This window comes from Talpa europaea (genome assembly GCF_964194135.1).
Source record: "Talpa europaea genome assembly, chromosome: 6".
Lineage (NCBI taxonomy): Eukaryota > Metazoa > Chordata > Mammalia > Eulipotyphla > Talpidae > Talpa > Talpa europaea.
This window is the reverse complement of record NC_140072.1, coordinates 89,401,879-89,425,838: the sequence shown is the minus strand read 5'-3', so window position 1 is coordinate 89,425,838 and position 23,960 is coordinate 89,401,879. Positions and strand designations below refer to the sequence as shown.

Genomic DNA, 23,960 nt, shown 5'->3' with positions numbered 1-23,960 from the left:
ATTATTCTCATTTCTGACTCCTAAGCCAAGCCGTGTGTTTGGAATTGCTCTCCCCACCAGCCTGTTACGCTGTTTCCTTCCATCATTCACAGTTTCTAACAGCCCCACCCTCCTACACAAAGCCCTGTCTGTCTGGTCAAAGTAGGGTGGTGACTTTTCCATCCTTTCTAAAAACATGCTTTGCAAGACTTTCTCTATCCTTTAAAATACACTTGCCCCTTCACGGTTACATTTTCTACTATATTTGAACCGTGCCAGTGAATGGAGAATGTGATGTACGTGTTTCTCTGCTTCACTCTGTTGAGCTCAGACCACAGTCTTCAAAAGGCAGGACTCAGAGGATCCCAGCCAACAGCACAAAATGACACGGGGATCATCATTTTAAAGGTTTTGAATGTTTAATCGGTGATGCTCAGTGAAGCAGATACTTCTTTTTAAAACATTCAATTGCAAAGATAGGATGTTCTATATCTGTTAAAGGATGTACTATATCTATTAAAATCCTTAGTGCAACTCTTCTTAACTCAGTAACAATAACCTGGCTTTTGTCTATGGTTTATCCCTGACTTAAGGGATTTAAGCAGTTGCGTAGTTTCACCAGTTTTCTATTTTCACTTTTTGGGTAGAACTGGAGTGTAGGCCAGAGGTGCGGGGGCAGGGTGTGAGAGGATTCACCAGAGACAGAGTGGGGAACAGAAGAGGTGGATTGACTGAAATACACTGCTGAGGGGAGCAGCGGATGAGACAGGAGAGGTCTGCTGCACCATATGTGGGTTAGCTCCCTGCCTGGGGATTAAACACAGGCTGTAGCAGTGATAGTGCGCTGAGACTTAACCCCTGGGCCATCAGGGAAGCCCTTAGTTTTACCAGTTTTCCCCTAAACCAAACAAAGCACTCTGATATTACCTCATTAGTTCCACAGTAGGCAACACGATCATTTTCATATTGATTTATCTCTTTCTAATTCCTAATTACTTGTGGTCTTGTATTAGCTTCTCCTATTAGTCAATGAGTATGTGCTTCTACTTGGTACTTTTAATAATGGTTTTTTCAAAGAAATATCTTTGAGAAGGCTTAAATAAAAATGTATGCCAGACATACATAAAATTATTTTTGACCTAGTGTTCTGCTTTTCCCATGCCATGGTTCCTCCCAATGATATGGAAAATCAAAGGTAAACCTGCCCTAAAAGATGAGACAGTTTAGTAATAAGCAGTGTTTTTCATATAGTACATTTATTTTTTTAAAAGACTTATTTATTTATTTATGCATACAAGAACCAGGGTTGGGCCTCCCCTGGTGGCGCAGCCCTTGAGCACCGGGCTGCGAAGCTGCCCGCAGCCTCTGCAGTGCCAGTTCGATCCCTGGTCACCAGCAAGGGTTCCATGTGGCGCGACAGACCTGTCCTGCCGCGCCCCCGCTGCTCCCCTTAGAAGTGTATTTCATCGTCTGCCTGTTCTGCTCCCCACTCTGGCTCTGGTGAATTCTCTCACCCTCCTGAACTTCTGACTATGTCCAGTGCTTGTATGAATAAATAAATAAATAAAATCTTAAAAAAAAAAAAAAAGAACCAGGGGTACAGGCCAGAGGTGTGTGTGGGGCGGGGAGGGGTGAGAGGATTCACCAGAGACAGAGTGGGGAACAGAACAGGCAGATTGACTGAAACACACCGCTGAGGGGAGCAGCGAGCGAATCAGGAGAGGTCTGCTGTGCCACATGTGTTAGCTCCCTGGTTGGGGATTGAACTTGTGCTGCAAGGGTTGCAGACATCTTCACAGTGCTATGTCTTAACTCCTTGCACCACCAGGGAGGCCCCCATTTAGTACATTTAGAGAAATAACTTTTACAATGTCAAAGTATCAGAGTCAAAATAAGTATAATAAAGAGTTCCCGGGCCTCCCCTGGTGGTGCAGCGGTTGAGCGCTGGGTTGCGAAGCTGCCCGCAGCCTCTGCAGCGCCGGTTCGATCCCCGGCTGCTCCCCGGCCCCCGGAGGAGGGTCCCTCATGGTGCACAGACCTCTCCTGCTGCCCGCTGCTCCCCTCAGCAGTGTCCTTCGGTCCTTCTGCCTGCTCTGCTCCCCGCTCTGGCTCTGGTGAATTCTCTCTCCCTCCCGCGCTTCTGACTGTACCCAGTGCTTGTATAAATAAATAAATAAATGTTTAAAAATAAATAAATAAACTTTAAAAAAAAAAGAGTTCCTGATACCGAGTCCTTCAACGTTTGCTGCTAGACAACTATAAACATGTGGTCATACCTAAAAGAAGGATAACAGATTAGTATGTGTAAAAGTAACCAGCATGTAAAACTAGTCAAAATTTATCATTTTTCCCAATTTCATGAACTTATTAAAATTATCAATTTTAGTAATTACATACATTAAATGGTAACTTTCAAGAATGTCGATCCTCTCCTTATGATTTAAACTCTAATATTTATTTCTGTGTATGAAATTGAGCATGTTTGTGGGAATATCAGCTCTAACCCTAAAAGGTATTTAGTTTTTATCACTGAATAATGAAAATATCTTATTGTAGCCCCAAAGCGTTAAAGCAACTATGAGAATATTCCTTTTTTGTTTTGTTTCCATATCATTTATATGGAAACGAAGCAATATTTTCTTAGTTCTCCTTTAGATGGCAAGTTGTGTTTGAACAAGGCTGAGGATTACTATTAATGTAACTGTTTTTTGTCCTAAGTGTTTTCAATATAGATGCATTTTTGGTAAATAATAATGTGCAAAACAAATGCTATTTTTTTAACTTCCTCAGAAAGAATCTAATATTTTGCATCATATATTAATTGCTGGCTACTCTGTAATTAGTTATGTTGGACCTGTTTGTGTCTTAGTGTAAATGATATTTCAGATCGCTGGTAGTAATTGAAAATAGGGAGTAATATTAGCAGAACTGTTAAATGTTTTCACAATAATAATAAGTGGAGGAAACCCTTCCACATTTTCTCTGTACATGCACATCTATTAATACAACATTAAACACTATGTGTGTCTTCCATTTACTCTGCAGAATTTGAGGTCAAATTTTTATATTTATATGCAAATATGTATGAGCTTCAATATCTCCTAGTTTGGTTTCTAGGTTAATAATATCTAAATATCTAGGCCCTACCTTAAAAGCTTAATGAGAAGAATAAATTAGGTAAATATTAAGCTATACTAAGCTAACCATAACCTCTACTCAATTTTACCCTGGGCACTGGAAGTTAGAAACCCTAAAATATGAAATAATACTTTTTTGTAAATGTGCACGTTTGAGCTTTGCAAAGCTTCAGCCTTTCCGTAGTAGCCAGCACAGGTGGCTGGAGTTGGGGCCCTCTGTGACCTGGCCTCTCTCCCTCTTTTCCTAAGCAGACTGTAGAGTTAAGAAGGTATTTTGTGATGCATGATTTGGATTCATTGCTAGATAAAGACCTGTTACTTAACAATTGTCATCTTTTATATCCCCATAACAGACCTGTGTGAGAGTACTGTTTTACATATAAGTAAACCGAGGCAATGAGACATTCGATTACTTTGCCAGCATCGCAGCTCCTATCTGGTAGAGCAGAGGCTCAGGTTGGGTGTACTCTATAGCTCCCCTTCTAATTAATATCCTTTGAATGTTTGCTCTTGAATTTGCATTTAATTGTCTGGAACAGTGTTGGAAGAGAGGCCCAATTTTCATTTTACAGTAATGAAGATACTAGGGATAGAAACCTGAGTTAACTAATGCACTGGTCTCTACTCATGCTAATGATGTCCTAGTGCCACTTTTAGAGAGGTGCCCCACAAGGATCCTCTGAAAACAGCCTAGCACAGTGTCACAACATGAAGGGCTCAATAGTCAGTTGTTCTCCTACTTCATTCTAAACTTCCAAAACACCTGGGATGACAAATGTCTTATGAAGGGGATCCTCCTGGTGTGGAGCATTCAGGGGCTGGACTTGCTGCTGACCCCCACTCTCTGCTGCCCACTTCTCAGTGTTTTCTATTGTCTTGTTTCAAGGGCTTCTCATTGCACTATTTAATATCCAATTCCTTTGTTGTGGTCTGCAGTTCCTTATATAATTCCTTTGCAGAGGGGGGTAAATGGAGAGGAAAAATGGGTTCTGCTGATATTTTTTAATGAAAACAATTTTAAGAGACATGATTCTCCTCCTTTATGTCTGAATCTGTGCGTCAACAAGCTGTGCTTTAATGAAGTTCTGTTGCATTCAAAAAATTTAAATGTATTTCATTTCATAAGAAGAAATTATTTGTGCTGAAAGTAATGGAGTAAATGTTTTTAAAACTTGCAAAATCTCTTTTTGTGAAGATTTATATATATGAATTGGATTTTTTTAAAAGAGGGTTTTACATGTAATGTTTACAAAACGAACATCACGTTGAATCACCATTCTTCTCTAATATTTCTCAGCACAGCACAGATGAGCCAAAAATATGCATCTAATATAGGTCAAAAGAGAAATTTGTGATTTAGCTCTGTTCTTTAGGTTACCTCTAAATGCTTCTTACTCTGTTGCTTAAAGAAAAGCAAAACCTTCTCTCTATAATTGTCTCCTTTGATCTCAGTGGCTGTATTTCTGACTCCACCCAGGTGACACTTAATTTGATTTGGAACAGTTCTTATTAAGAAACAATGTCTATTTCTTATTCCTAGTAAAAAAGCAAGGAATACAATGCCTTTAACACTTTTTTGGAATCTGAAACTGCTGATCAAAAATTGATAAAGCAATTTTTTTCCTACATTAAGTGATTTTCTTTTGTTTCCTTGGGATGCTAGTAAAGCATTTCTCTGCTGCCTAATACATCTGTGCATGAATGTACACGTCGCTCTGTGACAAAATTACACTTGTGTACACACGTGCAGCCACCCAAAGGGAAGGGGGTGGATTCCAGTCCTCACCCAATCAATTCAGCCACACGCTTTAAAATCATTAGGTAATGGCTTTGATATTGGCAAACATCCAAGTTGTTTTCCTAGCTTTGTTTTCACATTTTTTTTTAAACACCACACATTTTAGTCTCAAAAAAATTGTCAAAGAAAGGGAAAATTAAAAATAAATCGAAACACAAACCAGTTGCCCTTCTATTGAACATTTTTTTCCACAGGAAAAAGCATTAGGCTTGTAGACATCTATTCATTCACTGACTCACTCAATGTGTGTTTTGCATGAGGACCTATTGTGTGCTTGGAGCTGTGGGATGACACAGTTGGGTGAAACGTAGCTCTTCTGGAGGGAGAGAGCTAATTATAACCATTATACATGGTTATAATGGGAATCGAGGTAGCACACTGTTAACACCATAGATTGTAAGTTGTAATTCATATGCCCTTTACCACCCTCATGCCCTCTCTGCCACTCAGCAACCCGGGACCCAGATGACCAGTTGTCCTCTGCCTTCCTGAAACACTGTTCTCTTAGATTCTAGTGTACCATTCCATGCTCCATTAGCCTGTTGGATATCGAGATCATAGTACACATCCCTTCCTTCCATCATGGCCTGGGGGCAAATGAGGCCTCCTCTCATGGTGGACACAGTCCATCCCCCACCCCTTTATAGCTGAAAGAATGGTGTTCAAACTAGATTTTCATCCTCATTCACTCTTCCCCCATCTTAAATGACAACTGAAATCTCTAGCATGTCAGGGATGAATTCAGATTTTATTGTTGTATCTTAAGTATCTCTTTCCAGGTGACTTCATTTTTTATAAGCCCCCCTAGAAAGAGAAGAGACAAAAGGATAAATGTTTTATCCCAGCTTGCAGCAGGTGTCATTCTGTTTGATTTGCAGGCCTTTCAACAAAACAAAGGCCTTTTCTGTTCTTTTACAATATATGCTCTCTTTAAAGGTGCTCAGATAAAAAAAAAAAAAGAAAAGCATACACTAGACAAGATTTCAGGTTCTAACATAGAAACTGGGTTCTTAGTTGCTGATTCACTCTTCATAGGAAAAACTAGATACCTTTTAAAAGCTTTCTTTTCTAAATAGCACTTAAAATTTTATGAGAGTTTCCTCTTAAAATATATATGACATTCTCAGCAAATTAATATATTTATAGCAGGATTGAAAACTCTTAAAAGCCAGTTAAGATCTCTTTTATAGAGTCAACAGAGTCTCTGTATACTTGAATAACAATATATAATGGTATGTTTTCTTGCTGCAGCTGTTTTTAAATGTTTCCAACTTGCTATCCCTAAATAGTTACCATCCTTTTCAATAGTGATAAACCTTCTAACTCACATAAATTGTAAAAACTGCATTTAACTTAAATTATAATGTTCTATTTTGGAGTTCCTAATAAAAAACCTGGGAGTTCAAAAAAATAATAAAAATAAAAAGCAAAAATACAATTGCTTACTATATGCAAGATGCTGTGCTGAATACTTTTTTGTTAACAATGTCATTTAATATTCCAGTAACCAAATGTGGTTGGTATCGCTATTGTCTCCATTTTTACAGATGTGGATACTAAGGCTTATTGAGGTTAATAGCTTGCCCTAAATTTCATAGCTAATAAAGACTGGTGCCAAGTAGGAATCTGAGGTCTCTATTTTTTTAGGGGGGGGTCTCTCTTTAGAGTCTTTGTCTTCATTAATTCCAAGTGATCGTGTAGCACCCCTCCCTCCATTCTTTCATTGCTGTCTACAATGGAGGAGTTAGTAGACATAGATAGTAGTTTTTGTTTTAAGATGTAATAACTGCTTTGAGGGAAAATCTTTGGGTCTGTTTCACCTGGAATTCATACATTCAGAGTTCAAGTGATAAAACTAGCTCATCAACTTTAGTATGCATGTAAATGAAAAAGAAGTCGATGTGATGGGATTCTGAAGCGTTTTTGAAAAGAGAGGATCCGCAGAACAAAGTGCTATGAGCAGAGTTGGAATCTGAGTGGTTGAGTGCTTGCCTTTTTGTGTAAGTGCAAAGAGTTTGGAGAGCTCATTATATTGATAGTGTCTTAGGGCATTTTAGGACATAGTCCTGTAAGTTCTCTTTAGTGTTGAATTTTTAAAATCTTAGTTTCAAAAGAAAGCACATTGTACTCTTTCTCTTCCATTTCTCAATGAGCTATTAGTATTTGCATGTTGATGGGGGTGGCAGTGCCCAAAATTTCTTATGTTAAGTAAATATTAATATGGTTTATTAATCCCTTTGAAAAACAATCATCATAAATGTACTGGGGGGAGAAAGGGTTTCATGGTTGTTGAGATGGTTGGCTCAATCCCACCAACTCAGATGTATCTTGTTATAATTAAAATACTCTTATTTAATGTCTGAGTCAAGAGAAAAGATAACATGAAACAAAGATAACCAATGTCAAGACACCTGATAGTAACATTTCATGAAGTAAAAGGCCATTCCAAACACAGGTTCTAATGCTTTAACTTCTTATCCTTCTAATACAAATAAAATATACTTTATTGGACCCCAGGCTCTTAGCAATGAAAGGTTTGAGAAACAGATCTATTGTGGAGTCTGACGTTCCATAAACAAGCCAAGTAAGCATTTTGTACTGTCCCCTTCAGATGAACACATTAGGGCTGGGGTGCCTCTCAAAATGACAGCATTTCTCTTGGGGGAGAAGCAGAATGTGCAGCTTCCACCGACTGTGTGAGAGAGGGGAGAAAAAGCACAGGCAAATGCCTTGTTGTTATCGAGCTTTCCTACTGCAATGAAGCTGACGGATGGGGCTTTTTAAAACGTCACTGCAACCAGATCCAGGGGTGCAGCTTTGCTTACTGCAGCACGATGCAGTTGTGTATATTTCAGGGACAGACACAAGGGGAAGCAGCAGCCAGTGCGCACACGGCTGCTCACTGGAAGCATTTCTGAAGAGAGAGGATCCACAGAAGCTGGGAAATTCCTCCTCCAGCTGAGTCAGGGGCTGAGTGGTGGCTCAGGTTGAGACAGTGGGCAGGGGCAGGGGGCGGCGCTCCCAGCCCAGCCCTCAGCCTTGCAGCTGCCTTAGCAGAGCGGTGTGGGCAGGAAGGCTGCCCGCACCGTGTCAGGGAGGCCGGCCAAGAAACCTTCCCTCCCAGGGGAAAACGATCACAGTTCAGGTGGGGACTTCCTGGGTACCGTACCTGGCCGGGGCAGAGCATGTGGGCGGCCGGCAGCAGGCGTTCCTGGTTATGGCAGCCCAGAAATGAAAGCAGCGGCGACCGCCACTGAGGGCTGCAGGGAGATCAGCACCCAGCAAATAAGAAGCCAGTCCTGGACCCGGAGGAGGAGGAGGAGCGGCCGAGCATCTCTCTCCCGCTCCTCAGTGTCCTTTAAATGAGGACTCCCTGCCAGCACCAGAGGTAGATCTACAGAGAGCCTTCCTCTCCGCTCCTGACCCCGCTTACATCACTAACCTGTGACAGGCACATCTCCACCCCAGTACCTGCTCCTCCAGCGGCCCCCACTCCAGTCCAAGGAGCCTCTTTGTATGCCGCCGACATGGCCAGCCAGCAGGATTCCGGCTTCTTTGAGATCAGTATCAAATATTTACTGAAATCCTGGAGTAATAGTGAGTAATAGAAAATAACCTTTTTGTTTGTTTGTTTGTTTGCTGGCTGTTGTGTTAGGCTGGAGGAATAAAATCTCAACTGGACGCGTATGCTTGCGAGCCAAGGAAGTTTTTTTGCTTCCATCTGCTTTGAAAATCAAAATGTCAGAGACTGAGCGAGCTTTCCTTAAGTGCAAAGGCTGCAGTGGAATTACAGTAGATTTTGTTTGATTAAATTTTCAAGTGAGATGGCCCTTCAGACTCTGGTGGAGCCAGGATGGGGCATTCCGGGCATTTCCTGTCTCGATGTTTATTTGATTTGTACAGGCTTTATCTAAATATTTTGTGAAGTGTGGTTTAATCAAAGGGGTGTGGCCGGGTTTCAGAGTACTTCATAATTGTTTTATTAGGGTATTGTCTGAAGGAAAAAAGTACTTAATAGTCCAAAATCTAAGGCTCATCTTTTTTTATATATACAGGCATTTTCACATTCCCTTAATCTCTCCCTTGACCTGAATGATGTTCAGAATGCTGTTTATTATTTGAATGTTTAAAAATTCTGAGGTTTGTGATAGTCCAAATAATGTGCTTTTCTGAAATGTAAACAAGTGAAATTCTGACCCTAATCATTGATTAGTATAGCTGAATATTAGGGCTTCCAAAGTTCTATTTCTGACCTATTTAAAGATTCTAGCAATATTAAAAAACATTTTAAAAAACAACCTCTAAGGCATCAGAGATCTGGAATCAAATTAAAATGAGGCCTTCAGGTGATCAGTGATGCCTTGTATTTTCTGAGCAGTTTAGAAACAAAGTCTTCTGTATTTCACCAACAGCCTTTGTACTTGCTTTGGATAAAAGACTGGCAGGTATTACAGGTTCTTAATTGTTTGAAATTTAAAAAAAAATTTTTTTTTCCAAGAGAAAATTTTGATGTATTATGTGCATACTAATTAACCTATCTGTGCTCAAAGAGCTGGAGATTAATTATCTCCTACACAAATGACCTGTGGCAAGATTGTTCTTATGTAAACAAAACCTGGGCAGGAGAACCTGTGTCATAAATTGCCTGGAGAAAATAGTCAGAGTGAGGTATTTAGGGATATGCATCTCTAAATGATATCCATAGAAACCATTTTTTCCAGGTCATTTTGCACCACTGTATACACTATGGGGCTTGTCTGAGGTAGTTTTTCTACAAGTGGGGAGCCATTTGGAAGTAATACTGTTACCCAGACAGCATTCTTTTATTTGTGCTAGTTATAAATCATTTATTTTGGATTTATTATTTGGGTAATACTTCACACTCAAGGATGAATCCTCCTTTGTCTCTCCGTGCTTTGATTAATAATAATAATAATAATAAAAAACTGACATTCAGGGTTTTTTATGGAGCAGTTTTCCAATTACTGAAAAGATTCACTGTGAGTTTGACATCAATATGTGGTTTTAAATCTTCATTTTGAGTACTCCAGTCCAGATGATTTTCTTCCATCAATTTCATTGCTTCATTAAATAGAAAATTATGTTGTGACAATACTGAGGCCAGTGGGATTTCTTTTAAATCTATTTAAATAGCTTTCTCTCCTCCTGTCTAGAGTACTTTGTTACTCTAAACAAAGTATATGTTCTCTCCAGCTTTCTAAACCCCTCTCCCCACTCCCCCCACACAAATATTAGGAAATGAAGACTTGTTTCTACTTTGAGAGTATGTAGAGCACAATTTTGAATTCTTTCAATTCATTCAGCAAATACTTACTCAACACCTATTATGTGCCGACTATGGGAAAGATTAATAAGACACAATACCTTTCTTCACTGCAGACGTGTGAACTTGGTGGTTCTCTAGCATTCCTTTGGAGGTCAGAATGTTTTTTGGTCCTTTTTGAAAGAGGAAGAGGAAATATACTCTATGCTCAGTTTTCTTTAAGCTTATTGCAACACTAACCCCATTATAACCTAGCACAGCTCTCATTTTCACATATTTTCAGTAGCAAACAGAGAAAGGAATTGGATGGCATGAAAGGCAAAATAGAAAACAGAAGCCTTAGGGCTTCAAGCTCCACATTGTAACCTGGCTGAGAGGATGCACCACGAGACAGTCTCTTAACTTAAATCATCCAGGTTTAAGAGGTGAGGACACCCTCCCAGATACCTATGGGGAGTCGGGTTCCTAATTATATAGTACTTATTCATAAAAGTACAACAATTAAAAAGCTATAAAACAAACTCTATAACTATGTCTGACTGCTTTGCAAGGTGGTAGTAAGAGGAAGGATGAGTCCATTTCCAGCATTTCCAGATAAAGGCTGTTGTTTTTTTCTTTTTTAATGGCTCATTGAGGAGAAAATGTAATTATATGTACACATGTACACACATATCCTCTGAGAAGTAATAAGCCAATCAAATCAGTCATTGCCTGGTGAGATGTATTAGCTCTTTATTTGCTGTTCATTTTGATACTTTCTTCTCCATTGGCATGCCCACTATCAGGCTGCCCTTTTGTTTTAGTGAAGTTTGGCATTTACAATGACCTTGATGTCTGAAAAAAAGAAATGCCCCGTGTACACCTCACGTGAAAGCTTGCCTTCTCCCCTGGGACTCCTGTCCTTTTCCCCACTCCTTCCTTCCCCACTCTTAGCCCAGCCTTCCCAAGCCACATAGCTGCTACCCCTTGATGTACATGGCCACAGCCACCCAGGCCCGCTCAGTTTAACTGTAGTACTTCAGTGGCCTCCTACTGCCTCACCTGGCCTAGAGCAGCCCACAGAGACTTCACCAGTGCATAAAAGACTGTGCTACAGGTCTCTGCCTCACCCTCATCCCCGTGTGTTGGTGACCACCATTCAGGAACTTTCTTGAGCTCCTGGTTCATCCTCTTTCATGTTGTTTTCTGCTCCAGCATATTTAAACTGCTCACTCTCCTTTCCTCTGCATTTTACTAGTCTGTGCTCCAGTCCACACCTGTACACATCATCCCCCTCATCTGGTATTCCTTCACTTAGAACATACAGGTCACAAGACCAAATAATCTTAGCTAAGCTCTCTACCTCCTATACTTGTGTGATCTTAAACAGCTAATGAACTACTTTCTTTTTTTTTTTTTTGAAAAATTTAGTTTTTATTTATTTATGCATCTAAGAACCGGGGTGTAGGCCAGAGGTGCAGGGGTGAGAGGATTCACCAGAGACAGAAGGAGAAACAGAACAGGAAGATCTATTGAAATATACTGCTACAGGGCGAGACAGGAGATGTACGCTGCGCCATGTGGGTTAGCTCTCTGGCTGCAGTGGCTGCTAATAGAACTCATGCTGCAGTGGCTGCTAATAGAGTAATAACACTGAGACTTTAACCCCTGTGGCACCAGGGATTACCATTTAATGAACTACTTTCTGCCTGAATTTTCCCATCTGTAAAATGGAGGCAAGAATAATGAAAACCTAACGAAATAAATGAGGTACTGATGTAAAGCACTTAGCACAATATCTAACACATTGTAAATGCTCAATAAATGTTTCATTAATATTAATGCATTCTAATATTCTCTTCCCCTTTAAACTCCTTAAAATCAGACTTAAATGTCTCTTCCCTCAGCATTTGACATCTTGAGTGGATTACTCTATGGGATGTGACACTACACTCCCAGCAAAGGAAATTGCATGAATATATGCCAAAATTAGTTTCTTGCTTTGAGCCATTTTTCCCCCATTTACTTTTACCTTTATCTCCGTTTTCACCTTAGTCACCATTAGAATATCCTGCTTCCTAACTACATCCCTTCCAGTAGCATAACAGATGGGCTGGGAATTTTCTCAGTGGCAGAAAGCCACTTTGGCCTTTCAGATTTGCTCTAGAAAAAGTTTAGAGCAGCATGTTCTAAGTTGTCCATGGGAAAGGAGGGCTTGTTTTGTCCTGATGTATAGAGCTAGTGTGTGGGCTCTCCCACTGATATGAAATCTCTCACTAGCATTTCTTGAGTGCCTGTCCACCCCATGATGTCTGATAAACTCAGGGCCCAAAGAATGAAGGTACACTGAGAATCCATGTGATGTCTTGATCTTTCCAGGACAGCTTGCATTCCTGCTACGACATTTGGCAAATCTTGCTACTCCATAAAGGAAAACTTCTGAATACCTGTTAACTCTTGCAGGTATCAAGAATGCCATTCACAAATAAATGCCTGTTGGTTTTTGAGCAAGCCTTTTGCAGTAGGAAAGGACTGGTGTGCATTACAAATTGTCTTATATTGCTATTAAAAAAATACCAATTGGGAGAATCAGATGCAACATTTCTCATATATGCTGTAGTGAGTAAATTGTGATGATAGTAACAATATCTCTGTCCAACTTAGAAAGACTGTTAGCACAGGGTTACCTTTGGAGCCAAAGAGAAATCATGTGCAAGTGAGAATGGAAAGCTCCGACTCTCTGCAGAGTATGTTTATTAATCCCTATTTATGTCTCCATTATATCTCAAATATACTATAAGAAAAGTTTAAGAAAAATCTCAACAAAATATTAGTTATTATTATTGTTAACATAACCTATTATTAATAAATTCAGATATATTTATATACATATAAAAAGACCTAAGAAGTTAACAAAGTTGCTTAAATCCAGTAGATCAAATGCAAGCATACATACTGCACTTCTTTTAACATTAGGTAGTACCCAGCACTGTGTCAGGGCATTATTTAATATTGATGGTGAAGACTTGTCAATACTTAAGCCTGTCAAACAGGTCTGTGTTAAGAGGATGGTATTCTCTAGAACTGGGTCTGTCTTTGAGCTATGAGTTTGTGTGGAGAGAGGGAGAGAGAGAAACACTGGACTTGTGAGTACTTTAGAGGTGTGCAAGGAGGGAAGTAGGACTGGCTGTGGCATTAGTCAACAAGCATCCTGCCTTTGTTTTAGTGTTACTTCAGTGAGTTACTTTAGTGGTCTTATAGCTCAAGGGATGTTTAATAGGACTAGAATGCTCTCAAATCATGACCCTTTCTGCTGCATCCAAATAAAAAGCAAAATCCCAAATCAACATCTACTTTTTCTAAATACAGGGTATCTGTCCCTAGGATATGATGGAGGATGGATTAGAGGTATTTTTGTTGTTGTTGTTGTTAAAATATATGAACAATTCTACAATATCAATAATGCCACAATGACTGAAGGCCCACTCTGTGTCAAATATTATGCTTGGTGATTTATATGTAGGATAACCACATTATTATTGGCCCAAACTGGAACACTTTTGAAAGTGAAAGTTAATAATTATGCTGGGATACTAGGCATAAACTAGTACTGCCCTGGCTAAAGGAGGCCCCATGACCACTCTGGTTATTAGTTTTACTCTTTCTAGTAACCCTGCAAGATTATGTATTATCGTATTTTACAGATAAAAAAATGAAGGTTTAGAAAGTGGTTTACTCAGGGCCAGGGTGCTAGTAAAGTGCCTTAAACTCCTCCATCAATCCAGTTGATAATCTGATTTTTTTTAATCACCAATAGGACTATCAAAATATCAAGAACACTTTTGAGAACTTAGTACGTTATGGGTCATACTTGTTGACTGATGCCACAGCCAGTCCTACTTCCCTCCTTGTACACCTCTAAAGTACTCACAAGTCCTGTGTTTCTCTCTCCCCCTTTCCTATCTATCTCCACACAAACTCATAGCTCAAAGACAGACCCAGTTCTAGAGAATACCATCCTCCTAACACAGGCCTGTTTGACAGGCTTAAGTATTGGCAAGTGTTTGCCATCATTATTAAATAATGCCCCGCAGATCTGTACTTAAGGTCATTTGATAAACACAAACCCAGTACATTTCTTCTAGGAGTGTTTAATGTGGATTTTCTCTATTTTTTAAAGTATATGTAAGTATATAGTTTAAGTGACTCTAGTAAATAAAAATATTTTAAATAATCTTTATTTCTTTTAAAATGGTCATTTGCTTTTCTTCCACGCTTTCTCTGATATATTTCCATTTAGGAAATGGATAAACCCCTATTTATCTGTAATAGTGAAAACGGAGAATATTTCCAAGAATAATGGAAATCCAACTAGAGTTCAGGTACCTCATTTTGTCTGATATCTGTTCTCCACTACCACAAAACACTCTACAAGACTGGCAACACAAAATGATTTGATTTCAACTTCTTTGCCTACTTGTGCATGCTGCTTGATGAAAAAAGCCAACAAGAACTGAAGGAGTCTAGACAGGCAAACAGCAGTAAGAAAGGAGAGCTGACCTGAATACTTTCTCAATCTGGGAACAGCTAGGATATTTGAGAAGGTTGTCAGTGTTTAGATGTTTCAACTGATATAACATGCAAATAGTCCCTTTATTTAAAAGACATCTGTTTCAAAACAGTTTAATACTCATGACTCACTGGTTCGTTTCTGGATACAGTTCAAGGAATTGAATGGGTTACATATGTCCTGATCATCTTAGTAGCTTCTATATTTTTGATGTGATGTTCAGACCTGAGGTTGGGAGAATGAGAAATGTGTTGGGACTGTTCTATAGATCAATAACCTCTTATATAAGATTTTTGCACAGTTTCTTTGCTGTTGCTAAACCTTAGATTTTAATGCCTTCCAACTTTCCTCAGCACCTTCAAATATTTTACCTCATTTAATGAATGAGATGCATTGATTTTTTTTTAAAAATTGCATTATTACCATTGAAGTAATAGTAGTTTACAACATTGTATGTGATTTGAGGGTGTAGTTTCATACCTCTTCAGATATGTGTTGCAACACCACACCCACTGCCAAAACTTAACCATAAACCTCCACCATAGTCCACTGGGCTCTCTTCCCACTTTGCTCCCCTTCCCTTAATCCGCCCCCTCTGGTAGCTTCAAATCTACTGTCCGGTGTCTAGGGTTGTTTTGGTTTTGCTTTTAAGTTCCTTTGTTTAGTTTCTCTATTCCACGTATGAGTGAAATTATCTGGCATTTGTCTTTCTCCTTCTGACTTACTTTGCTAAACCCCCTCCAGTTCCATCCATGTTGTTGCAAGTGGCAAGATTTAGAGATACATTGATTTTGTATGTATTAGCTTCATCTTAGTGTTCCTAGTTTTGGATAAGTCTTAGTTTTCTTGAAGTTCAGCTTCTGAACTTCAGAATGGGGTATGAGATACCCCATTAGGTATTTTGTAAGGCTTCAGATCAGTTTCCAATGAACAAATAATGATAGCCCATGATCTTTGCCTTTGAACAGGACTTTTTTAATGTAGTATGGCATGGCATTTTTTACCTAAGGTTTACAAAGGCAAGTCCAACCAAGAAAGCATATTTTATAGACGTGGATATGGATAAACAAGTTCTTCTGATTATTTGCACACTAACATTTATCTGCTTTTAAAGTTCTTGAATATTCCTAATGTTTCACAATGTGGTGCCTTCTGGGAATCATGCTCTATTGCACACTGCCATGGTTTGGAAAGGTTAAAGACAACTGCTTCCTGGAAAGGTGAATGGTATTTATGGAGATGGTAACACACACTTATAATCTGGCTATTATCTCTCTCAATTGATGGATCTGTTCACCATATTCTTTTGAATATTGCTCCATTGTAGAACTGTTGGTTACAAGAATGAGGCAATGATCTTTGAACTACTAATTTGTATCTCCCAGGCTTGAAGGACCTGTGGAAATAGCCATCTCCATTAGAACATCTTCACTGACTTTTCAATGCCGGTTTACTGAGAAACTTACTATCAGGTTTTCATGGTTCTTACTCCAAACAACCTTTCCATTTGATAGTGTCGGAGAAGCAAAGCAAACACTATTCAATATTTCTTTCTTGAGCATCTACTATGCATTAAGCTTTGCTTTGGGAGCATAATATCTGAATCAGACCTGGAGTCTGTCATCAAGGATCCCCGAGCTTCCCTTCTTTCCTTGTTAATTTCAGAATTCAGGATGTTCCCAGGATTTAAAGAATCAAGGGAGAGGATCCTATGATATTTCAGTCTGTGTTTGAGGGGATGTGTCTGATAGATTATATTGACTTTAACTTTATAGGTTTATGCTTTCACTGCAAAAGAAAATTACTGGCAGCCTGGTTTTTACAAGCAGAGTCCTGTCAGAACATTGCAAATATTCCTACTAGCAGAATGACTAAAGGAGAAGAGGAAATATAAATTGTTTACCCATGGACACTTGACCAGATGTTAGTGTATGGAAGAGCAGACAGGCCATGTTTATTAGCTTGTCATTTGCCACATTTATCAGAATTTTGACTGGAGACTAATTGAAAGTCATTTATCCTTCATTTTGAGTGGTCCTCTTACTCTTCAGAATATTTAGGGGATTAAAGAGAAGGTGTGTGTATGTGTGTACACCACACATGTGTGCATGAATTATATTTCTCTATAAACTAGGCTTAACGATCTTATATCCCACCTATATTCTTACAAACACTTTTCTTCTTTTTCACAGAACATATAAACACAAGCATTCAAATGTTAGTCACCCAAAACTCCAGATGCTAAGCAGTGAAAGTTTATATTCTGCCAGCATATCAGACACTGTAATGAGTCTGATTTTGGTTTAATTCCTTTCTACTGTTTAGTCATTTGATGAGCTGCAGATGGAAATTTAAGCCAAAGCCATAACATTTCTGATAATGCTTTTTATACTGCTGTAAGAATTTGTTGTGGTGTCAATTTAAGGAATTGAAATTTTTTTCAAGAAGGCATTCAGATCTGCATTAAGTGCTTTTATCAACTCTAATTTAATATACAACTCTGTCTGCCTCTGCTGTTTTTAATCAATTGCAAAGTACAGAATAGTTTAGCCGTGCAAGAGAGTTTTGAATTTCTAGGATTTCTCAGCTAGTGCTATAAGCACAGCATTATGGATATATAAAATTAAACTTTCATTAAATTTTTTCCTGTGCTTAAAAAACACTCGACTGACTTCTTTGAGTTTATCCTTAAACAGGTAAATATGTATTTTGGCAGCCATGAAAAGGATAGGGTATTAGATTAACTAGAGCAATACTTTAGTAAAATTCCATTTAAATGTTATATTTATGTAGGAAGGATTTGGCAAATTAATAAAATGGCTGATTATGTAAGAGTGAAATCAATAAAATGCTTTAATTGTGCAAATACAAGATTAGGTTTTTCTTCCCTGTTTTTCTGTTAGTTTTCTGTGTGTGACGTTGATTGTCTCCTTCTCTCACTTCCTTATATAAAAAGAACAAACCTGGCGCTTTGTCTCCAGTTATTTAACTTGAAGGGTTTCAAATGACTCCACTGAAAAATGAGTTTCATGTAAACATTATAATATCTGTCAGGTATTTCTCCCATACCATTAAAACCAGACTGAAAGAGGTTGAATTGTACATTATTGAACTTGACTGATAAGTAGAACTAGATCTCTGACTTTCTAAGCTTAGTCAGTTTCTTGAATTAGTTCTTTCAGTATTCTGAATGAGAAAAAGTTGTCCCCCTACATAGCCTATCAGTTTCTTTCTATTTTTTTTTTTTTTTTTTTACATTAAGGTGACTATACATCTCACTCAGTGAATTTGAACAGGGTTGTCTGTAACCTGAAGTGCCAGCATTCTTGATCTGGAGACAGGCGTTCCTTTCTCCACAGTGAGATGCAGTGTTTACGGAACTTGCTGGCATTCTGGAGGTTTTATAAAATATGATCATACAGCCAAAATATACTCTCCTAGTTTTTGATATATATCCTGTTTTCATTAAACCGTGTAAAAAAAAAAAGAAAGTCAATAAGTTTGCAAAATGCTATTCAAATGTCTGTCTGAAACATTGGTTTGTTATTACTGTCACCTTAATGCCTACAACTAGGTAGAAGCTCTTTAAGGAATTTTAAAACTAAAAAAAAATTGTTCTGGACAAATATATTGTCTGTGAGTTTAACAAATTATAAGCAGTTAGTTTGAAATTTAAAAGTTAGGGCACCAATTAGAAGATAAATAGCAGTTTTTCTTTAAAATAAGAAAAAAATCTGCCTTTCAACTTTTAGTTTTTGAAAATACATTTTAACAAATCTCTTAAAATGAGTCATTGCAATTGTATGATATCATGGTCTTAGCTACAGTGTCACTTTCAGCACCCCAAAATTAATCCCTTTTCTAATAAAAATTTTAGCTTCCTTAGGAATATAGAGAGAAACCAACTCTATGGTGGGTTTATCACTTTCTTCATGATTTCATGGTGGCTTGGAGGCCTGTTCTCATCTATTCTTCTAGTTTGAGAGTATAAGACAACCTGTCTCTATTTTATTTGTCTGAAATACAACTGCAAGAAAGAGGAAAATCAGAAATATTTAGTCTTGTCTTCTGATTTTGCATTCCATTTACTATATCTTTCCTCCCTGCCCCCCCTCCAGTCCTCATTTGTTACAGGAAAGCTGAGCCTGATATATACCAAATGAGATATCCGTTTTGAAGGCATTTGAAAACTTGGTCCATTTTCAGTTGAAAAGGACTATTTTTTTTAATTATTTATTTATGCATACAAGAATTGGGGTATAGGCCAGAGATGTGGGGGAGGAGGGGGAGAGGATTCACCAGAGACAGAGTGGGGAACGGAACAGGCAGATTGACTGAAATACACTGCTGAGGGGAGCAGCAGGTGAGTCAGGAGAGGTCTGCTGTGCCATGTGGGTAATTCCCTGGCCTGGGATCAAACTCATGCTGCAGTGGCTACAGATAGCTTCATAGGTTGCGTCTTAACCCCCTGCGCCACCAGGGAGGCCCTAAATTATTTATTTTTTACTGAGGTAATATTTGGATACCCACATCAGGTATTGCCACCAAAGTGTACCCACCACCAAATCACTCATCGTCCATCGCCATAGTGCATTGTGCTTCCTTCCCTCTTTGTTCTTACCCCTCCATTTTTTAAAACTAACCATTCTAAATGTTTCAATTTTAAGGAATGTCAAAATTCTGAATAAGAATGAAGATTCTACTGAATTTTATTTATCCAAAAATCTATTTTACCTTCTTTCTTTCTCTTGTGAACCACTGCGCTAACCATTTTGATGTTTATTACCATTTTTTTAAAGGAGCAAAGATGTTAAAATTGAAATTTTTTTTTTTGCAATTACTCAACACCTTTACTAAAAAAATACAGCAAAAGAAAAGAAATATACAATGGAAATTATTGTGTAGGATTCTTTTTTTTTTAAAGATTTATTTATTTATGCATACAAGAGCTGGGGTACAGGCCAGAGATGCAGGGATGAGAGGACTCACCAGAGACAAAGTGGGGAGCAGAACAGGCAGACTGACTGAAATACACTGCTGAGGGGAGCAGCAGGCGAGTCAGGAGAGGTCTGCTGCGCCATGTGGGTTTCTCCCTGGCCGGCCAGGGATCAAACTTGTGCTGCAGAGGCTGTGGATTGCTTCATAGTCCGGTGCTTAACTCCTTGCGCCACCAGGGAGGCCCTGTGTAGGATTCTAAAGGTGAATGTTTGCATTTCTAATCCTAAATTCCTCTTGTCACTAATCAGATTAGAATACAGTAATGTACACATTTGCAGGAAAGGTGTTGCTGTTAACACATAGAATTAATTTTTGCCATGTAATAATTTGACATATATGTGATTTTTCTGTACTTTTTACTATAAGCAACAGAATAACTTTATAATGACTGAAAGAATAAAAACTTTAAATTAGCCTGCTAAACCCATAACTTGAAGACAGAAAGTTCCAGGTAGGCTTAGAAACTCAACAACCAAGGTCACTCTACCTTAAGACTTGTCACTACATGATCACAAGACAGCCACCTCAGTTAAAACAACTTTGATTTCAGAGTCAGGAAAGAAGACCAGATTAGATCTTCTAGCAAGGAGATTTGCCTTAGACTCCAACAAACTTCCACTTGCAGTCATTCCTCTGTTGGAATGGAGTCATGCACCTATCACTGGCAAAGTGGGATGGAATTACCATGTTGACTGAGACAAATCTTGATTCATACCCTGGCACTGGGCTGCATCCATCTCTGTGAGACAAGGGACTTCTACCTGGTACCTGAACATAATAGATTTTTTAAAAAGAGAAAAGGATAAGCACCCAATAGTAACCACCATAGAAACTGTACAATGGTAGGTGACTATTATAACTCACTGTCTTCTGTTACATAACATTGCATTATATGCAATAATAATAACAACTGGTATATATAAGCCCTTGTGAAGTGCTATATTAAATGTTTTTCACGTGACCTTTCCTCTAATCTTCACCATGATCCTATTTTACGCATACCATTTATAAGTGACACAGCCAGGAATCAAACCTACTGTAGGATAAACATAAAATAATGCACAGTTTGTATAGACAACAGGAAAAAAGTAATTAATTCTAGTAAAATTTGAGATGACTTTTAGCTGAACGTGAGCCAAGTTCTTGCTCTTAAGGAAAGGATTGTCTAGTAAAAGAAGCCTATCTAAATCAATAATTACAATAAAATATGACTCATGTGCTATCAACACCATGAAGGATAGACTGTACATATGAGTAAAAGTGACTACTATTTGTACATAAATACCCCTCATTGATCCCAAGGCCAGATTTTTCCCTGTTACTTCCCAGTACTACTGATAGTCATCTCCAAAGCTGAGTCTTTTTCTCACCAATCTGATGAAGCTATTAATTTATGTCCTCCAGGTCCCTTCATCAAAAATGCTGAATTTCACTATCAGTCAGTCCCAGGCAAGAAACTGGGGTCCTTTTAAACACCTTCCTTGTTGTTCTCCCAAATGACAGCTCCCACATCTGGATCTTTATCGCCATCACCTCTTTCAGTGCCTGGTTCCAGGTCCTCATTCCATCTCATCTGAAGCATTCAGAACTCCCCTTTCATGCCCTTTCTGTTGCCACTGTCTTTCCAGGACAATCTGGCCCTTGTCATAGCTTTGCACGTTGATCTTCTCCTTTGTTCTTGTAATTATGTGTCCACACTGAGAGTGACCTTTCCATAGGCAGGGATTGCATGACAGATGCTTTTGATGTCTGTGGTTGCAAACACATTGAATTATTTATTAAAATGGCATTATGAATTGAAAGTCATCATCTGAATTAATTTTATTGACCATAGATATCCAGACCATTTCTTTAGATGGGTTAGAGTTTCTCTGGAATACAGAAATGAACTCAGTCCTGACCCACAGTTTATAATCAGGTTTATGGGCCAAGGGTAGGGTGGCAATATTATTGTAATGTTAGCAATTCAATTTAAGATAAAAGGAGTAAATGTATTTGTCTGTATATGTTCATGCTGATGAGATTTTAAAAGCCTGGATTTAACTGGTGTGATGCAGAAATTAAGGGGAAATTTGCCTAAAGTTAAATAAGAGACCAAAAGCTAAGTATAATTATGTGGTTGACATATTAAATGAGCTCAGGCAGAAAATCTAACTACTCATGAAGTGTACACACTCCAGTGATGGAAGGCCCACTCAACTATTCTCAAGTGTCCCTTATATACAAAATAACAGCTATCAAACTGGCCCAGTGAGCTCATTAAATATCATATTGTTCTGCCAGACAAGGCCCTTGTTTAGGGAGTGACTAAGAGACTGTCACTTCTTGGGCCAGGAGAATGAAAATGCTCTTTGGATTCTGGGAAAAAGATAGAGATAAATTGTTGATAGTGTTCTCAGGCTGTCCTTCCCCCATTTCACTCTGCATCTCAGTGGTCTGTGTTTTATAAGATGACTACTCGGTTGATTTATTCAACTCAGTGTTTTCATGAAGTTTCTGCTGTTGATCCTCTCAGAGGAGAGGTTGGAATATTCTTCATGATCACTGTTAAGCTGATGCCAAAGCTCTGCCCATGCCTGATGGTGGTGAGGGTGGCAAAGTCACATTGTGAGCTCAGAGCTTGAGTCCAAGTCTCTGTCTCCTTCACCTGTATTGGAAAATTAACCAGTTTGGGGAGAGTCCACCAGAAGCATCATTTGAGCTTTTGCTTTTATTTTTATTTTTTCTCATTGAAAACAAAAGTGAATCACACTCTTCACTGAGCCCTGCTGCAGAGGGAAATGATGCAACTCTGGTCACGTGGCACAGAGAAGAAAGGCCCATTATACAAACCTATTTCTTCATTGTAAGGAGTAAGGAGAGGTTCCACACTCACACAGGAAAGCAAAACAAAACTGGGGTTCTTACATGTGGATCCTTCTCTACGTGAAGGAGCTAGGTTGTTTTACTTTGTTTTTAAGCTTGTTTGATTTATTTTTGACTGAATAAGAGCTTTTCCATGATTTGGGGTAGCTATGAACATGTGCTTTGCCTAGGCCACTTATTTGCTTTGTAACCTTCAGCAAGTTCTCACTCTGATTCTATAAAAAATACACACACACACACACACGTATCACATGTACCTTTATAAAGTATATATATTTACATAGTAATGCCCCTATAAAACCATAACAATTAAATGACTTGATGTTTATGATTTCTTTAGTATACAGCCTCACTATTGTCATTTCACAATAAATGGTTATTATCATTATTAATTTATCTAATTAAATAATTTTTAAAATTAAATTCCTCTTTGAGTTAATGCTTGTATTTGCCAAGACATTATGACCAGGAACTAAAGAGTCCTGGAGTCTCTTTGTGACTGTCTTCTTACCTTGCCAATTTGATCTTTACTACTCCTCCCTACAGTGGACATTTTGGCAAACAGCTGTGTTTCTGGAACTTCAGAAAATGAACCATCTGAGATGCCCAAGACTATCTACCTTCCTTTCTAATTCACAGTTGTATAGCACAAGTGATAATATACAAAGTGTCAGTACATGCTACAGTTGCACCATTGTCTATAAATGTCACATGAATTAAACCTTAAACATGTCTTCTGGAGCTGGGCCAAATCCTTCTTCCAAATATGAATTCAAGTGTCAGGGTGAAGTCTTCCCTGACTTTCCTACATACTTGCATTGTAGCAACTGTGACATTGTGTAATTGTGCTTTGTCTGTTATGTCCCTCTTGTGCTAAGAATCTACCATTTTCCATTGTTATATTCCTCAGTATTTTTCAGGGCACATTGGTTCTTATTAATAAACTGTGAAATGTTTACAATGGACAAAGTTACCTGAGAGGTATGAGAGACTTAAAGCTAAATTTAACTCTTAACTATCCCATCACTGGATTGATCCCAGCAATAACTAATGTTTTGTATTTGGGGACTTTTCTAGCCTTTACTGCAAACAGTAACCACCATCTCATCTCAGCTATAAAGTCCCTTTCCTTTTCTGATCCTTGCCTGTTTTCTTTGAGTGAATTCAACATATTAAATTGTGCCATTGTGTTCCCAGAACTCTGCACAGATGTATCCTTAAAACTCAAAATGAAGTTAGTTTTTTTTTTAATTTATGTAGTGATTATCCACTTCAGAAACTATTTCTATGACAGGGTTTTTTTCTGTTGTTGTTTTTTTGTCTAATTAGTCAATTATTGTCAAAGATTGT

At 38.4% G+C, this 23,960-nt stretch overlaps 1 protein-coding gene across 2 annotated transcripts in view; it reads left to right on the top strand.

Moving 5' to 3' along the window:
- Positions 1-8,441: 8,441 nt before the first annotated feature.
- FRY (FRY microtubule binding protein) overlaps positions 8,442-23,960 on the top strand; it is a gene marked incomplete at both ends in the record, with an annotated part of 249,052 nt that continues 233,533 nt past the window's right edge. For both annotated transcript variants that reach the window (XM_084236045.1, XM_084236046.1), the window contains one exon: positions 8,442-8,511. In XM_084236045.1, coding sequence (XP_084092171.1) covers positions 8,442-8,511 — 70 coding nt within the window. The remainder of the gene's footprint in view (positions 8,512-23,960) is intronic.